Below are 16,077 nucleotides of genomic sequence, written 5' to 3'. Positions count from 1 at the left end.
TTTTAGAAATAAAGGATTTGCATTCTAAAATAACAGAGAAATGATAGAAAATCACTGTTTTTGAGGTTTTACAAAGGCAAGGAAGGAGAAGTTGCTCTGTTTGCAGCACACGCACCAACAATAGCAATATGTTTTCCTGGCATCAATCGCTCACTTTTCCTTCTACACGAGGAGGGAAGGGATTCGATGCTGTTGTGGAACAAGTGTGAAAGCCTCTGCTCCACTATCCCGTCCCGTCCCCCCCAAGCCCACACTAGACCCAGCCTCCTGGGCCCCCAGTTAGACCAAGAGAAGAGACTCTCGACACCCCTCCCACCTCCAACTTCTCCCCCTCCCCCCCCCCCCCGCCTTCCCCGCGGCCTCACCCGCCCCGCCCCCACCATCAAAGGAAATGAATGTGTAGCACAAACCTGGGTTCTTAAACTGATCCGGGTTGGACAGGTGGTGCAGGGAAGGGCTGCTCGCTGCCGGAATATGCTCACTGCGTAGCATCTGAGTGGCCCGCAGTCCGACCGAGCTGTAGTCCGCAAACGAGTACGAAGCCCGCTGATCACCGGGCGTGGAATAGAAACCGTAATCGGGGAACCCTGCGGGACACAGGGGGGACCTTTAATCATTGTCCAAGCGGCACAGAGACTCACCACAGAGCTGGACCGCAGCCCACATCACAGTAAGAATACAACGTTGAGGTTTAAGCAGAATACATGGACACACAGCAGACTGAAACTACTCCGTACGGAAGTGTAGGCGACTCCCAGGGCAGTAAAGAGGCTTCCCTGTTACAGGTATTCCCATTCTGTCTCAAGCTCCCAATCTCCCATCCTTCTGAACCCCGGCACCCGGCCACAACTGAAGGCGAGTTTGGTTTCCTGCACGGGCACACTCTTTCTGTGCATCAGATCTGGCAGAACGGTGACTGAGTTAATCCAAAAGCCAATGCTGTCTCCAGTCAGCGAGTACCTATCTCAGTGGGCCTGCTGGTGTGATCTTCTGGTAGTCACAGCAGGATCCTACTTCACAGACAGGGCTTCCACGTGTGTTAATGGCAGTAGGCTGCTCACACACTGAGGCCTACTCTATGAGGCTCACTCTCCTCTCTTGCCCCTTTGACTGGGCATGTTATGAAGCCACACCAAATAACTCCTGGTGGACTCTACATCAGTGCTGGTTTGCCTGGTTAAGGGGTTTAGGGGTCATACATTTGTAGCTACGGTGGGGCCTGGTGCAATAGCTCAGGAGGACGAAGCCTGTAGCGAGGGAGTGCAGGCCTTTTATTGCCATTGTTTATTTTTTTATTGTCACATGTACCAAGATACAGTGAAGAGCTTGTCCTGCAGGCTGTTCACACAGATCAGATCATTACACAGTGCACTGGGGTAGAACAAGGTAAAACAATGACAATGCAGAATGAAGTGTTAGAGCAACCAAAAGAGTGCCGTGCAGGGAAACGACCAAGTGCAAGATCATCCCCGGCAAGGGCTCCCAAACTTTTTTATGCCATGGACCGCTACCAGTAGCCGAGGGAACCTTGGACCCCTGGTTGGGAACTCCTGATCTCAAGCCTCTCTGTCCCCCCACCTTCTACCCCCTTCCTGTCCAGTCCCGATGAAGGGTCTCGACTGTTCATCCCCCTCCATAGATGCTCCCTGACTTGTTGAAAAGCTTGAGCATCTGTAGGTTAACTGGTGACTGCAAATTGCCCCTGCCATGCAGTTGAGAGGGGAATTGATGGAAATGTGAGTCAAATATAATGGGTTAGTGTAAAAATGGGATTCCCAATGACACTTTGGGACACTGCCACCAACTATGGGTGGAAGATTATGTGTTTATCTCATTTTATTTATTGATTGATTCATAGATAGAGTGTGGAATAGGTCCTTCTGGCCCAGGGATTTGCACTGCCCAGTGACCCACTATCAAATCCACTAATCCGCACATCTTTGGACCATGGGAGGAATCCAGGATATCTGGAGCAAAGCCACGTGCTCATGGTAAGAACGTACACAGATTTCTTACTGGGGACACTGGAACTGAACTCTGAACTCAGACGCCCTGCTCTGTAACAGATAGTGCAGACTTTTCATCTCCCGGTCGTTCATCCTGCAGTGGGGGTAGTTGGTATCTGTTTTGAATACCGTGAAGTCACAGGTTGTGGTTACTGGGTGTGGAAGTAAGTGTGGGTGGGGGTGATATGGGTCTGGGATCGTGGTCAGGAGTCAGGTGATGGGTAGTGGCAACAAAACGGACCCCTTCAACACAGAAAAGGTGGGAGGTGGGGAGACACGGCGACTGGATGCCAGAACAATACAGGTAACTGATGAATGACTTGATAAAGATTAAGCAAGTTCTCTCCAGTTCATGGACGCACCTCTCAAAACATTCATTTCCAAAACTCTACTAACGTTCCTCAGCATCCCTCAAAGCCACAGTCTGTCCCACCAAGAGGGCAAGAGCAGGTCGACACCAGCACCCGCAGGCTCCCCGTAAAAGCCACACATCATCCCGAGCTGGAACTACAGCGCTGGTCCTTCACCGTCACTGTGCCTAAGCGCCTGAACTGCCTCCCCACGTGCTGTGCGCAGCGGGAGCACCTTCACCGGTACCGCCGCAGCTCGAGAAGATGGACCAGCACCACCTCTGTCATTTATTTTTTGTTTCTCTTTCCGTGACCCGCTGAGTGCTCTGGGGTGGCATGGTAGCGTAACGGTTAGTGCAACGCCTTCCAGGGGAAACCTGTTAGCGCCAACGATATGAAGATCAGGGGTCAGTTCCCGGCACCATCTGCAAGGAGCTTGTACGTTCTCCCTGTGACCGCGTGGGTTTCCTTCGGGTTCTCCGGTTTCCTCCCACACTCTGAAGATGCAGGGGTTAGGGTTAGTAAGTTGTGGGCATGCTACGTTGGAGCCAGAAGTGTGGCAACACTTGTGGGCTGCCCCCAGCTTGTTCTCGGGCTGTGTTGGTCGTTGACGCAAAACAACACGTTTCACTTTGTTTCAGCAGAATCAGGCTTAATATCACTGGCGTATGCCGTGAAATTTGTTTCAATGTACATACGTCAAAAATAAAAAGCTGATCGATCAACATCTGAATAAAATTCTGTTTTTAATTTCAGGTTTCTGGTGTCTGCAGTGCTTTGATCTACAATATTGGGAGCATTTAACACCTAACGCTGACCTATCTTGTTTTGCTCGCCACCTATCAAGGGAAGTTCTCTTTTCTTTTCCTCTACCTATAGTTCTGTGCAAAAGCCTTAGGCACATATATAGTGAGGGTGTCTAAGACTTTTGCACAGTGCTGTAGTAATCTTACGTATTGCACAAAAAACAAACAAACTTCATGAAGTATGTGAGTGATGATAAACCTGATTCTGATCTGGGTCTCTATTGCGGACTGTGAGTGGGAAGGAGGCAGGGAGAGGGGAATCATAGTTGGGAAAAGGGGAAGGGAGAGGGACATTCTGTAGTGATTAATAAACCAATATTTGGAGTCAAATGACCTTGCCTGGTCTTTCAGGTCTGGGTGTGTCTGCCACCCTCTGCTCCTGGCACTCCTTCTCTGCCACCTGTCCCTCCCTCAGCACTCCACCCTCGCCATTCCCAACATCCTCTACTCCCGCCAGATTTACAAACTCGCTCTCCGCTCCACATTGACAAATACATCACTGGGCAAGAGCTTTAGGCACCCTAGCTATATATGCAGCATACGGCCAAAGACTTCTGCGCAGTACTGCATGTTTCCAGCTTCTTCTGAAAATGACTTCACACAGTTCTCCTTAGACCACCCCCGTGGCAGCAAGCCCCACACTCTCACCACTAATTAACCGAGAAGTCTTACTGCATTTATGAATGCTGAGTGACACGTGCACGGTACGTGTAGAAAACAGGTGCAAAGCCAAAGGCTTCAAAGGTGAGGAAGATCTTCCTCTGCCCCCCCAATGGTACATTTACTGATCGATTAAATTTGCTCCTCAATACGTAATGACGAGGAAAATCAGCACCTACTGTCCTCGGAGACGAGTGTATTCAATGCAACACCGCACACCTTGTTTCAGTCAACTAGCGGCCTGCCACCTCACGTCTACACTGCTCAAGGGGTCAAATCCAAGTCCTTCGAAGTCCAGGCTTGCCCTGGGGCCGGGGGACTGTGTACGCGGGTGGGAGGGTGGACAGGAGGGAGGAACAAGGCCTGTTTTGCTGTAGTTGCTGTGCCACTTGGTGTGTTGTGTGTTGTTCTGCCAGGCCTAGTGAGCATGCTATGTTGGCGTCGGGATGTGAGGTAACACTTGCACATCTTTGGGTGTGTTGGTTGTTAGTGCAAATGGCGCAGTTCTCTGCATGCTTTGATTTATAGGTGAGAAATAAGTGAATCTGAATCTGAAGGCTTGACTCGCAAGCCCACGTTCTATAGAAGAATAACATATAATTCAAATGGGGTAGTTGGAATGGAAAGATGTGAATCTGCTTTGGTGATGTGGAACTACCAACCTCCATTTGGCTTACAATGGGAAGTCCTACCAAGAGACAGAGGTGGGAGCTGTGGCTGTTCGCTGCCCAACACTGGCAGAGAGATGTTGTTATGGGTTACGGGGCCCGAGTGTTGGCTGCTCACTGGTAACACCCAACCTGTTGCCAGCATAACCATCACCCCTCAAATCAGTGGGGACGGTGAACCTGTTCCTGGAAGGAGGTAAGGGGTAGCTTGTAAACAGAGGAAGGCTTCTGCATTAAAGATCAGCTTTCTGGTCACACCGGGGGGGGACTGCGGCAAAACCCGAGACCTCCCCACGGGATGAAGATGGACGCCCCGTAATGGGAGGGGGCGGAGGCCCGCTGCAGGGGAGTGATTCGGGTATTAGTGGCAATGGATACCCTACCCATCCTCTGCAGAGGAGCCCAAACTGCGAGCTGAGCTCATCCCAAGGCAGTGCATGACACTATTTGCAGCTGCAGTGGTCAGTGGACTTATTAAAGAAAATTAAAGAACTTTAATTAAGCTTTAATAAAACTAAAGGAGCTTATTCCCCAATGCTATGAGACTACTGAACTCCCTGCCACCACCCAGGCCTCATTACATATGAAGTGCCAGTACTGTTTACTTCTTAAACTTGTGCCTTAAATGCACCTTATTATGTGTTAATTTATTTGTGGCAATATCACTTCATTTCTTGTGTGTCAGTTGTATGCACTGTGCGCACCTTGGACCAGTGGAACATTGCTTCATTTGGCAGTACAAATGTGCACGGTTGAATGACAATAAACTTGAAGTTGAACTTCTCTAAAACCCTGGAATAAACAACCGCTAAAGTATTGATTCAGTAAAAGAACAGTGAGTGGGACGTGCTGGGAGAGTGACTGTGTCTGAGAACCTGGCGTTCAGTCCAATGTAAGGAGGATGTGGAAAACATTAATCAAACACCAGGAGTATTGAAACTGTGGAACCATGCGGTGGGAAGAGAGAGGAAGGCCACCCAGAATGTTTTTGTCAACCCACAACACATCGGATATCAGCAGGGAATTACATCCCATCTCTTTTGAAACAGGAAGGCTGACCATTCCAAATTCTAAACACAAGAGATTCTGCAGATCCAGAGTAGCACACAAAAAAATACTGGAGAAACATAGCAGGTCAGGGCAGCGTCCATGCAGAGGAATAAAGAGTCATCATTTCAGGCCGAGACCCCTCATCGGAACTCAATAGACAATAGGTGCATAAGTAGATCATTCGGCCCTTCGAGCCTGCACTGCCATTCTGAGATCATGGCTGATCATCTACTATCAATACCCAGTTCCCGCCTTGTCTCCATATCCCTTGATTCCCCTATCCATAAGATACCTATCTAACTCGTTCCAAATTCTGACTTGCAAGGGTCAAGGATGAAATTTCTTTGCCATATACGTTTACGTGCATCAAAAAAACAATCTGCCCTTTGCATGGAGTCACAGAGATATGCACTGCAAAAATGGGTTCTTTCGTCCATCACATCCATGCCAACCTTTTTGCACAGCAGTGCTAATCCAATTTGCCTGCATTGTCCATATCCTACTACATTTAGCCGGGGGTGATGAGCCTGTGGAATTCACTGCCACAGCTGGCTGTGGAGGCCAAGTCATTGGGTATATTTAAAGCAACGGTTGAAGGGTTCTTAATTAGTAAGGTTGTCAGTAGTTACAGGGAGAAGGCAGGAGAATCGGGTTGAGAGGGATAATAAATCAGCCGTGATGGAATGGTGGAGCAGAATTGATGGCCCAGTTCTGCTCCTATGTCTTATACCATGCCTACTTAAGTCTGTCAAAATACCTCTTAAATGCAGTGATGATACCACTGCATTCCAGGTATCAGCCACTCTCAACGTAAATCTTACCCCTCAGATCCCTCTTAAAACTCCCATCACCCACCTGAAGCCTCTCTTCTTTATGATATAGAGTTGTGGAAAAGAATGGCACAGAAACAGGCTTTTTGGCCCATCTAGTCCCTCCAAAACTATTTAAACTGCTTACTCCCATCGACCTGCACCGGGACCATACCCATCCCATCCATGTACCTACCCAAACTTCTCTTAAATATTCCACACTCTCACAACCCTCTGAGTGAAAAAGTTTCCCCCTATGTTCCCCTTAAACTTTTCACCTTTCACCTTTAACCTATGACCTCTGGTTGTAGTCCAACCCAACCTCAGTGAAAAAAGCCTGCTTACATTTACCCTACCAAAGTCCCTCCTAATTCTTTTTATACCTCTATCGAATCTCCTCCCAGTCTTCCACATTCCAAGGAATAAAGTCATAATTTTCCATACAACTCAGGGACTCCAGATCCGGCAAAATATTTTTTACACTGGGAAAAGATTTTGGCTCTCGACCCCACCCATACCTCTGATGGTCCTATGTATGCAGAGATCGGTGGTATTAAATAGAGGCTCGGAGTAAGGACCACCTACTCCGCTTCTGAGATTCAACTCTATTCACGGGTGGTGAGGAAACACTTGGCATTTATTTCTTATTTTATGCCACGGCGCAAACCAGAGAAACAAGATATTGCAATACAGGCGAGGTGAAAGTATTCAGGGATGTCGACAGCTCAGTCAGACACAATATCGTCACAGAGCGACACAGCATGGGCGCAGGCCCTTTGAGATAGCTTCACAAAGACCTTCACCTTGTTGGGCTGTGTGCCTCTATGTCTACGAGTTGTCCCATCTGCGCATATTACGCAACCCGCTATGGGAACCAAGGGAGGAGATTGTTGGAGCTCCGACAGAAATGATCAAACATCCTCTGGCTCAGAGAAGAGGTCCCCTACACTGCCCCATTAACCCTAACCCTAACCAGGAAGGCTCCGGGCCGTTAACCCAAGGTACAAACTGGAATTTCACAAGCTCGTGTATTTACTTGTTTACATCTCCAGTGCTCAAGAAATAAAATAACTCAGCAACAAGTTGCCTTCGCATTCACAGAGAAAAAATGGTTAAACTGGAAAACATGGCACCTTCATTCAAGGCAGCAGGGGTAAATCTGGCAATTGTAGGCAACTGAGTCTAAGATCAGTGGCAGGGAAAATGGAAGAAATTCTGAGCAGTAATCTGTGGTTGGATTGAATAGGAATAGTCAGACTGGCTTTATTAGGGGAGATGATTCCTAATTTGATTGAATTTTCCAAGGAGATGGCTAAGTGTGTCCAAGAGGCTGGGGTATTTGACGAACTTCAGAAAGATCTTCGACAACAACGCCAAAAGCCCAAGGGATCCAAAGCAAGTTGACAGATTGGATTGAAAGTCCCTAACGAAAGCTTGGTGACAGGAAGCAGAAGATAATGGCTTTGTGATTGGGGGTTTGTGACCCCTGGTATTCTCAACATAATCAGTGCTGGAAACACATTAATGAATTGAAGTGAAAGTAGCAGGTTATGATTCGAATGGTCACAGATGACACAACGATTGGTGGTGCTGTTCATAGCGAGGATAATATGCCATTACAAAATAATATTGATCAGACAGTGAGAAGGACAAGTAATGGCGGATGGAATTCAAGCCTGAACCATGTGGGGACAAACAAGGCTGTGATGTACGGTACATTGTGAATGGTAGGTCTCTAGAAAGTGCTGAGGATGTCTTGTTGTTCATAGCCAAGGATCTTCGAAGGTAGGTGACAGGTAGGCAAGGGTGGTACTGAAGGCATGGAGATCGCTTGCCTTCGTTAGGGACAGTATAGAATCCAGGGGCGGCACAGTTCCATAGTGGTTAATGTAATGCTATTACAATGCCAGCAACCAGCAGTCGGGGTTCAATTCCCGCCACTGTACATCCTCCGCCTGACTGGCTGGGTTTCCTCCCACGTTAGGGTCACAAACGAGGGAAGATCTGCAGACGCTGGAAATCCGAGCAACACGCACACACACACACACAATGCTGCAGGCCAGGCAGCATCTGTGGAAAAGAGTACAGGCGACGTTTCGAGCCCAGACTCGTCATCAGTCCTGCTGAAGGGTCTCAGCCTGAAACATCGACTGTATTCTTCTCCACAGGTCATCCGACTGTACTCTTCTCCACAGGTTAGGGTTAGTTGTCTGCAGAAAATAAAGGGGCGTGTTTGCTGCCGTTGCTGTTTGTGTTTTCCGCTGAATATGGTGGGCAGCTATGCTGGTATATTTCAGTCAGCTTCCCGCTAGGGACATCCATCTCTATGGGAAAGAAACTCCTCTTAAAGCTAAAACACTCCATCCCAGGTAATGTCCTGGTGAATCTCCTGTACAAACTAGCCAGTACAATCCCGGCATTCCCATAGTGTAGGAACTGGACCCGTCCACTGTGGCTTGACTGGCAGAACTGATGTTTATATCATTTGTTCTTTATGTGTCATGTCATATTGATGTCCTTCCATCATCATGATTGTTCTGGCAAATTTTTCTACAGAACTGGTTTGCCATTGCCTTATTCTGGGCAGTGTCTTTACAAGACGGGTGACCCCAGCCATTGTCAATACCCTTCAGAGATTGTCTGCCTGGCGCCAGTGGTCACATAACCAGGACTTGTGATCTGCACTAGCTGCTCCCATGCCTTCATGTGACCCTGATTGGGGGGGCTAAGCAGATACTACACCTTGCCCGAGGGTGGCCTGCAGACTGGCGGAGGGAAGGAGTGCCTTTCACCTCCTTTGGTAGAGATGTATCTCCACCCAGCCACCGTACCGCCATGCATACGTGCGATAAATAAATGAATCTGAACCTGATCTGTTATGTCAATCTTCCACCACCTACTGCTTTTAAGCTGTCCCAATGAGTTTGCCTAAAAGCCATCACTTACTTTCTGTCAACTGCACACCTACAGCTCAGTCCTCTGTCTCTGAGCTTAGAAAAATAGGCTATGGGTAAGCCTAGTAATTTCTAAGGTAGGGACATGGTTGGCACAACTTTGGCCTGTATTGTGCTGTAGGTTTTCTATGCTTCTATGTCTTATCTATTCACTCTTTAGATATGGCCAAATCGCTGATGTTGACCACAAAGCGTTAGGGACCTAGTACCTGAAGTTTCTCAACTGGGAGATCTCCTTTGCAGACTCTTCAAAGATTTGATATCCACATGGCAGTGTGGCGGTAGAACTGCACAAGATCTTATTGTACCAACAATGTGCAATTGCTACACCTGCCCCTTCACCTCCTTCCTCACCGTCATTCAGGGCCCCGAACATTCATTTCAGATGAAGCACCGCTTCACCCGCAAGTCTGTCAGGATCATCAGCAGCATCTGGTGTTCCCGGTGCAGTCTCCTCTGCATCAGGGAGACCCAACGTGGATCGGGGGAACCGCTTCATCGAGCACCAGGCAAGAATTCCCGGTGGCCACCCATTTCTTCTCATTCCCATTCTGACATGTCTGTCCACGGCCTTCTCTGCTGCACGATGAGGCTGCTCTCAAGTTGGAAGAACACCACCTCGTATTCCACCCGGATAGCCTCCAATCTTTTGGTATGAACATTGGCTTCTTTAACGTTTGGCAACTTCTCCCCCTCCCTTTCTCTCTTTTTCCATCCCCCATTCAGATTCCCCTCTCTCCCCTTTTCTTCACCTACCCATCACCTCCTCCCCTTTCTCCCATGGTCCACCATCACATTCCATCTTCCTCAGGCCTCTACCTATATCCCCCACCCACCTACCTTCCCCCTCACATGGTCTCACCTATCACCTCCTTCCACCTTTTTAATTCTGCTGTCTTTCCCCCTGTCCTGATGAAGGGTCTCGGCCCAAAATGTCAACTATTCCCTCCACAGATGCTGCCAGACGTGCTGAGTTATTTCAGCATTTTGTGTGTTGGTCCTAATGTGCTCGCCTTGCAAGGGCAGACATCTCTCTCCCACTGTACTTACATTTAAAAAAAAACAAAGTATATATTTTTCTTGGGCTCCAGTAATCTTTCCGTCAATTTCCCTTTGTTACTGCTAATCAAGCCTGGATGATTGCTGGACGATAGCATTACAGGCTGAGCCATGATATTTATTATTCACTGAATTAGTTTAGCTCGATGCAGGAAAGAGTGTCCCATTTTGACAAGAGCTTTGTCGGGCTTCACAGGGTCAGCACACAATTGCAAGGACCCAGTCCATCCTGAGCAGCTTCAAATAACACAGATGGTCTTGAAAGGCTTCGAAGGGTTTTTTTTCTTTCTCTGATGTGAGTGTTTAAGGCTCCATGCCCTTGGGTGTTTAAACAGTTCCCAGTGAAGTGGCTAATTAATTGAGCAGGGGAACCATCTGAAGGCACTTAGCACTGAAATTAAAAGCAAAAAAAATCAGCCAACAAATGTGGGGCTGGGTCCCATCCCCTCTCTCCTCAGATTTAGATCACAAACAAGAGAAAATCTGCAGACGCTGGAGATCCGAGCAACACACACAAAATGCTGAGGGAACTCAACAGGCCGGGCAGCACCCAGGAAAAGAGTACAGTTGACGTTTCGGGCTGAAACCCAGATGTATGTATCACAGGGACGTAGAAACACACTGTGAAATGTGTCACTTGTGTTAACCACCAACACAACCAAGGATGTGCTGGGGGCAGCCTGCAAGTGTCGCCACAAATCCCAGTGCCAACATAGCAAAGTTCAAAGTCAAAGTAAATGTACTATCAAAGCGTGCGTGTCACCATATACTACCTCGAGACTCGTTTTCTTGCAGGCATTCATGGTAGACCACAGAAATACAACAGAATCAATGAAAGAAACACACAATTACCGACAAAGAATGGACACGCAAAAGATAAACTGTGTAAATATTAAAAAACTACCTAAAATAATATATAAATAAGATGGAGAACAAAAGGTATAGAGTCCTTGAAAGTGACTCCACAGGTTGTGGAGTTGAGTGAAGTTATCCATGGAGCCTTATGGTTGAGGGGTAATAACAGCTCCAGAACCTGGTGGTGTGGGATTTCTTCCTGACAATGGCAGTGAGAAGAGAGCGTGGCCTGCATGGTGGGGGTCCTTAATGATGAAGGCTACTTTCCTGTGACTGTGCTCCTTCTAGATGTTCTCAGTAGTGAGAAGGGCTTTTCCAGTGATGGACTGGGTTGCATCCTCTGCTTTTTGCAGGCTTCGCTGTTCTTGCGCACTGGTGTTTCGTACCAGGCCATGACGCCACCAGCCAAGATACTCTCCACTAGAGTTTGTCAAGGTTTTGTGCTGAATCTGCACAAACTTCAAAGAAAGTACAGGCGCTGCCCTGCTTTCTTCGTAATGGCACTTACGTGAAATGATCCCCTGAAATGATAACGATATGTGTAAAAGCCAACCAGTGGTGTAGTGGCTTGCACACCGGATTTCAAGGAGATTGGTCCTGGGTTCGAATCTGCCCATTTCCTTGCACGCTTTCCATGTGCTGGGCTGAGCATCAAGCTAGCAACTCGGCCTCATAAAAGACAGCTAAAGAAATGGCAAGGTTGCCACCTGATGCGCCACAAGGCACCGAGAGGAACAAAGCAAACACACACAGCTAGAGTGCCTAAGACTTGTTGCACAGTACTGAATTCGTCAATGCGGGGCGGAGAGCAAGTTTGCAAATCTGGTGAGAGCAAAGGATGTTGGGAATGGTGAGGGTGAAGCGCCACGGGAGGGGTGTGGGACAGGTAGCAGAAAAGCAGTGCCAGGGGCAGGAGTGGCGTGGTTGCAGACACACCCAGTCCTGAGACAACGGGCAAAGTCATTCGATTCCAAACAATTGGTTTATTGATCATTAAAGAATGTTTCTCTAGTGCTGCCTGCTCCCTCCCCTCTCCCTCTCCCTGCACCTTCCCAGTCTCAGTCCACAATAGAGACCACATCAGGTTTATCATCACTCATGAAATTTGGTTTTTTTTTTTGGCAGCAGTACAGTGCAATACATAAAGTTATTACAGTACTAAGCAAAGGTCTTAGTCACCCTAGCTATATATATGTGGCGAAGACTTTTGCACAGCACTGTATATGGCCATAATACTCACCAGAACAACAGAATACAGTGAAACAGAACATGGCAGGCAACAAAACCACGTCCCTGAAACAAGCCCCATTCCTCTCTCCCTCCCACCCACGCAAGAACATCCACTCGATCTCTGCCCCTTATCATCTAATGACACCTCAGTCAAGTCACCTCTCATCCTCCTTCACTCCAAAGAGAAACACCCTAGCTCTCTCCTGCTTTCCTCATACAACAAGCTCCCACGTGTCTCAGATGGTGTCTGGGTGTGGAGGAGATGTACCAGGACACTTCCTGGAATACACACGCTTTCTAATCCTGGTAAATCTTATCTGCACCTTCTCGAAAGCTTCCCAGTTCTAGTTATTACCATCAGACTCCTGTAAGAGTGTGGATAACTTCACTCACCTCAACTCTGAACTGATTCCACAACCCATGGACTCACTGACTTTGAAGGGATCTACAACTCATGTTCTTAGTATTTTTTTATTTGTACAATTAGTCTTTTTTTGAACATTGGTTGTTTGTCAGTCTTTACTTATTATATAGTTTTTCATAATTCCATTGTATTTCTTTATTTGCATGTAAATTTCCACAAGAAAATGAACCTCAAGGTGTCATATATAAATTTTGATAATAAACGTACTTTGCTTCCTAACAGTGAGACGACCAGCACTGCACACAAAATGCTAAGTGTAGTCTAACTAGAGTTTTATAAGGCTGACGAGGGCAGGCAGAAATGGCCCTCATGGTGCATGAGGAGGGCTTGATAAGTTAGTTGGACTCCGCAGCAGGACCCCACACTGCACCCATTCAGAGCAAAGCACCCACCCACTGAAACAAACCCTCTCGTGGGGGGTCCACAGGCATGGGCACTGCCCTGACTAAAGCAAGCATTGCAGCCCCTCCCCGGAAAGCCAACAGCTATTTATGTCTCAGGTCTAAGTACGGCAAACATCTGAAGAGAAGGCTTGTGCCTGGGACCAGAAGGCTCTGCTTCAGAATAGAGGGACACCCACTTGGAACAGAGATGAGGAGGAATTTCTGTAGCCAGAGGGTGGTGAATCTTTGGAATTCATGGTCTCAGATGGCTGTGGGGGCCAGGCCATTGGGTATATTTAAAGTGGAGGTTGATTGGTGAAAAAGATACAGGGCTGGAAAACCTATCAACTTCCCAGCTCTTCACTCCCCCCTCTCCACTCCTGGTTTCACCTATCACCTACCACCTTGCACTTCTTCCTCTTCCCCCCCCCACCTTCTTACTCTGACCCCTCATCTTTTCTTTTTCTCCAGTCCTGAAGAAGGGTCTTGGCCCGAAACTGCGACTGTACTCCTTCCCACGGATGCTGCCTGGCCTGCTGAGATCCTCCGGCACTTTGTGCACTGCTTGGATTTTCAGGATCTGCAGGTTTTCTCTTGTTCGTGGTTGACAGGTTCTTGATGGCGTCAGAGGGGGTGGGCAAGAGGATGGGGTAATCAGTCGTGATGAAATGGTGGAGCAGCCCCAATGGGCCAAGTGGCTAGATTTAGCTCCTTTGTCATATGGTCTGATGGTTTGATGGGAATTTGCTGGCATCTGAGATGCCACACGATCACCCTACCCACATAGCGCTTTGAGAAGATCCAAGCAATAAGCTACTTTTGGAAACTTTCTTTGACCAATGTCTGAACCCCGAAGGGTTGGCATGCGGTTGGACAGGATCTTCCCGTCTGCCTGAACCTGGTCCTTGTTCTACGCTGCCTCTGAACATTCTCTCCCATCCTCTCCTGTTTTCGCTTCCCTTCTGCAGGACTTCCCTCAGACACTTGAGTGGTTTATTGTCACTATCCAACAAGTTGCTGGGACTTAAAATGGTCAGGTGAGAAATGCGGATCAGGGTCAGCCTTGACCTCAGTCAGTGCAGTCTGGACTCAATGGGCCGAGTGGCAGTTTGTCACTGGAGGGGTTCTGAGACTGGGGGGTGGTGTGGGGGGGATGATAGGCAGATGGGAGGAGGGAAGAGTGGACAAAGCAACTCCTGATGAAGGGTTTCGGCTCGAAACATCGTCACTACCTCCTCCCATAGATGCTGTCTGGCCTTCTGAGTTCTGCCAGCATTTTGTGTTTTTATTTATTTCCAGCATCTGCGGATTCACACGTGTTGCCTTCTGTCTTCTTTGACCACTTTAGCTTGTTGGCTGTTGAAACATTGGAGGTGGCTGCAAAGAAAGGCTGCCTGTTGGGACAGGAAGCTGATCACTGGTAGGAGGTGACATCTGAACCGGTTGGAGTGGGAAATCAGGAGCAACACACAAAATGCTGGAAACATAGAAAATAGGTGCAGGAGTATGCCATTTGGCCCTTCGAGCCTGCACCGCCATTCAGTATGATCACGGCTGATCATCCAACTCAGAACCCTGTACCTGCTTTCTCTCCATACCCCCTGATCCCTTTAGCCACAAGGGCCATATCTAACTTCCTCTTAAATATAGCCAATGAACCGGCCTCAACTGTTTCCTGTGGCAGAGAATTCCACAGATTCACCACTCTCTGTGTGAAGAAGTTTTTCCTCACCTCGGTCCTAAAAGGCTTCCCCTTTATCCTTAAACTGTGACCCCTCGTTCTGGACCTCCCCAACATCGGAAACAATCTTCCTGCATCTAGCCTGTCCAATCCCTTCAGAATTTTATACGTTTCAATAAGATCCCCCCTCAATCCCTCAAAGGAACACAGCAGATCAGATAACATCAATGGATGGGAATAAACAGTCAATGTTTTGAGCTGAAACCCTAGGTCAGGCCTGGAAAACAAGGAAGGGGGAAATTCGCCTTGGAAGCAAAGCCCAGGAAGCAGGGTACCACATAGTTGTTAACTGGAGAGGGGTCATGTGGTAAAATTGTCAGGAATTTGCCCGACAGGATTTGCTGGTGTTGGGTCACCCGGATTTCCAGCATCAGGATTATTATCATTGGCAGATGTCGTGACATCTGTTGTTTTGCAGTAGCAGTACAATGCAAAACACAAAAAAATCACTATAAATTACAAAAAGAATAGATATTTTAAAGAACAGTACAGAAAGAGAGCTAAACAGTGAGGCAGGATTCATGGACCATTCAAAAATCTGATGGCGGGGGCAAGAAACTGTTCCTAAAAAACTGAGTGTGTGCCTTCAGGCTCCTGAACCTCTTCACGATGGAGCTGGCTGAGTTTACAACTACCTACACCTTCTGACCCTGTGCACTGGTGATGGGACCAGTTAGAATGCTCATTTGTAGTAACCTGCAGTGTCTGTGCTAGTACGGCAGGAGGAGAACTTAACAGCTCTCTCTCTCTCTCTCTCTCTCTCTCTCTCTCTCTCCATGCTATTGGCCAACAATAACACATTGAATTCTGGCTATTCCTGTACCAAAACTGAGTTCTCTAACAGCATCTACAGCCTAAGCTCTTGATATCACCTCCCGGCCCCTGTCACTACTTCTGCTCTTCACTCCCCCATCTGACTATCAAACCCCTTCTCGCCTGGACTATGTACCATCTGCCAGCTTTTTTCTATCATTTCCCCAAACCCAGGGGAAATGGTATAGGTTCATGTCATAAAAAAGGTTGGGAATCCCTGACTAACCACTTCACGTTGTCTCTTTTAGTCCAGATGAAGTGTCTCAACC

The 16,077-nt window shown here is 47.8% G+C and overlaps 1 protein-coding gene across 10 annotated transcripts in view; it reads right to left on the bottom strand.

Annotated features, from left to right (window-relative positions):
* msi2b (musashi RNA-binding protein 2b) overlaps positions 1-16,077 on the bottom strand; it is a 642,445-nt gene that overhangs the window by 61,011 nt on the left and 565,357 nt on the right. For 6 of the 10 annotated variants that reach the window (XM_059973518.1, XM_059973517.1, XM_059973521.1 and 3 more), the window contains exon 12: positions 411-587. The exons of the other annotated variants lie outside the window; for them this stretch is intronic. In XM_059973518.1, the coding sequence (XP_059829501.1) occupies positions 411-587 (177 nt within the window). The remainder of the gene's footprint in view (positions 1-410; positions 588-16,077) is intronic. 10 annotated transcript variants of the gene reach the window in all.

This window comes from Hypanus sabinus, chromosome 6 (genome assembly GCF_030144855.1).
Source record: "Hypanus sabinus isolate sHypSab1 chromosome 6, sHypSab1.hap1, whole genome shotgun sequence".
Classification (NCBI taxonomy): Eukaryota; Metazoa; Chordata; class Chondrichthyes; order Myliobatiformes; family Dasyatidae; genus Hypanus; species Hypanus sabinus.
This window is presented reverse-complemented; position numbering and strand designations above follow the sequence as displayed.